This window comes from Atta colombica, unplaced genomic scaffold (assembly GCF_001594045.1).
Source record: "Atta colombica isolate Treedump-2 unplaced genomic scaffold, Acol1.0 scaffold1, whole genome shotgun sequence".
Taxonomy (NCBI): domain Eukaryota; kingdom Metazoa; phylum Arthropoda; class Insecta; order Hymenoptera; family Formicidae; genus Atta; species Atta colombica.
Window position 1 is genome coordinate 824,074 of NW_017259183.1, and position 2,677 is coordinate 826,750.

General features: G+C 32.3%; 2 protein-coding genes across 2 annotated transcripts in view; one reads left to right on the plus strand and one right to left on the minus strand.

The window, feature by feature from the left end:
- Positions 1-2,677, minus strand: part of LOC108694913 — a 54,572-nt gene that overhangs the window by 43,344 nt on the left and 8,551 nt on the right. The window lies entirely within an intron of this gene.
- Positions 1-2,677, plus strand: part of LOC108694902 (putative ferric-chelate reductase 1 homolog) — a 28,257-nt gene that overhangs the window by 23,197 nt on the left and 2,383 nt on the right. The window contains exons 6-8 of the mRNA XM_018204603.1: positions 456-551; positions 1,123-1,279; positions 2,167-2,393. Coding sequence (XP_018060092.1) covers positions 456-551; positions 1,123-1,279; positions 2,167-2,393 — 480 coding nt within the window. The remainder of the gene's footprint in view (positions 1-455; positions 552-1,122; positions 1,280-2,166; positions 2,394-2,677) is intronic.

The following is a 2,677-nucleotide window of genomic DNA, read 5'->3' on the forward strand; positions in this document are numbered from 1 at the left end:
TTTCTATCGGGCTTCTTGAGATTTTTATTATCTTGCTGCAACATTTGTCTGCGCCTCTTTTAGTATCTTTCTTCAACTGTAACTGCTTCGAAAAAAATTTAAAATTTTGTAAATTTGGAGAACTATTACACCTTTCCTTCAAGAGATATTAATAAACAAAATATTAAGCATAATATTTATATCTGCGCATAATAAATATATCTCAACTAATTCAATAATTTTAACGTATTAATCATATTTTAATCTTTTAACTCACATTTATATATAATTATTACTCAGATGCTATTGGATTTCTTTATCACGCTGACTAGTTTATTTAACGTCGTCGGACGTAATATTTACTCGGCAATTAATGTCATCAAAATTAATGTGATATATTTGTAATTAATTATGTACGCAATTTATGGGATTAACAATTAAGTGATAATGGGAATAATAAGCAAAATTGTACACAGGGCGAAGACAGCGTGGTTGAGTGCACGAACGAGAATGGTGAAATTGCGTTACACACATCTTGGAATTCTGGAAAGCGCAATACGCGCTATAGACTGGTGAGTATCGTTTACTATGCACCGCTCTTCGACTAGATGCACTGTTGTGTTAATTAATTCACTCTGTGCTCTGTCGCGCGCGAGCAACGAGTCTGGCCCATTAAATCCCAATTATTATACTAGCCGACGGTGTCGCTCCCGCTACGATAATGCTGTAAATCTTTAAACCCTACAAATAATTACGAAGCTCATATAAGAGGCATTTCCTTCCGTTACTCGCTATAAACTCATTCGTTAACAGTTTGACCTCAAATTTTACTGCATATTATTCATTGGAAACAGCATATTAACGGATTAGCTGTTTTAACAAAATTTTAACAAAATTCGAATTTCAAGTTTTAAATCATGAAACTTAAATACTAAAAATTTATTAAATATAAACGCTTGAAATTTATATTTATATTTAATTAAATTTCTTGCTAAATCAAAACCGATTGCAAATTGATCGAAGAATATCTCTACAAAGTATTTTAAAAATCATGTTATATGTATCGCGAATTATTCTGACTTACATAGTTCTCTAAATTCGCGTCTAATTATTGATTTTGCTCTGTTCGCGATTCGTCGTCAGTCGGAAGGCGCGGTCGAGTTGGAGAATGCTACGATCAAAAATGACATGATATATTGCAAGTTTCGACGGGACAAGCGTACTAGCATCCAGGGACATACGTATGACCTTGTCAACACTCCGTATCATCTCCTCGTGGCCGCCGGCACAGATCTAAAACGTATGTATAAGCTGAATATATAATATATCTCAAATCGAAATTTTGCTTCTACTTTGAATCTTAGTTTTAGGACGATACATACGTATGTAGATTCTAAAGATTTATAATTAGGATGTATGTAGGCTATCTCTCTCTAGAGATTTATAATAGGTTCTAATCTAATAAATTGAATTCCTACATTGAGCCTGTAAATGGCAGTTATTGGAAAATTTCCTACTTTTAGGTTCAAAAGAAATTTTCTAAATAGAAGCTGTGGTTCAGTATATTAAAATATAATATTATTATATTAAAAGAGAGGTCCTATTAGTTCAAGTATAAAAACAGATTTATAAGATTTAATTGAAGTTGAAAAAGATTCAATGTAAGATTAAAAACTCGGATAGAATGTACAATTTCATCGTTATAAAAATCTACCGGAAAATTATAAATGCGAGAAAATTGTAATTGTTGCTAATTACTTAAATTACTCAGGGATACAGGTTTTGCAACTTAACGAGTAGTATCAGATTTATAAAGTAATGATTTACCGCACTTTTTTAAATAGAGAAAGAAAAGAAATCTTGACGGACTTCGCAAAGTTCACTTCACGTATATTTTTGCCAAGAGCAAAGTAAGAACTTTACGACTTTCTCGATGCAGACAGGTTAGGATAACTGCAAATTTGATAGCTTCCTCATGTTTCTGCTCAAACGAACAGGAACATGAATGAAATGCGATTCGGGTAGATCGGCTTCTGGAATTCTTACTGGCGCGATGATTATTGGATTGATTAAAAGTAACGTTATACAAGAAGCCTGTATGTAAGATACAGGAAGTTTACCTCAACTTTTATACGAAATGATTTACGTCATTTATGGATATTGCGTTGCTGCTTTACTCTTTTTTAGCAAATGGCGTTGACTTTCACGATCTTATCTATCTTGGGACCAGCACCTCAAAAAGATTATCTGACGTCGGGGAATGGACTGCAGCCTCTGACCTACTGATTCGTCTTCATGGTGCACTTATGTTGGCATCGTGGATCGGCACGGCCTCCATCGGGATGCTACTCGCAAGATATTATAGACAGACCTGGGTCAACTCCCAGTTATGTGGAAAGGATCACTGGTTCGTTGTAAGTACGGGGTTTTCAGGCTAGCATAGATATTCTATTTAATATTATTTCTCATATCCTTTTTTCAAAATTATATTTTTTTATATATTCTCGTTGGATATTGCAATTATAGAACGTTTGTATTGTAAAATGAAAATACTTGTTATTATAATAAATTTAACTCCTTTTGTTATAATAAATTGTTGTGAATCTTGCATAATTTTGCAATAATTTTGTAAACAAAAAATTATTTCTATTAATAAATTTATATAAATTCTTTATTTTAAATTTATTTTATATGTAAA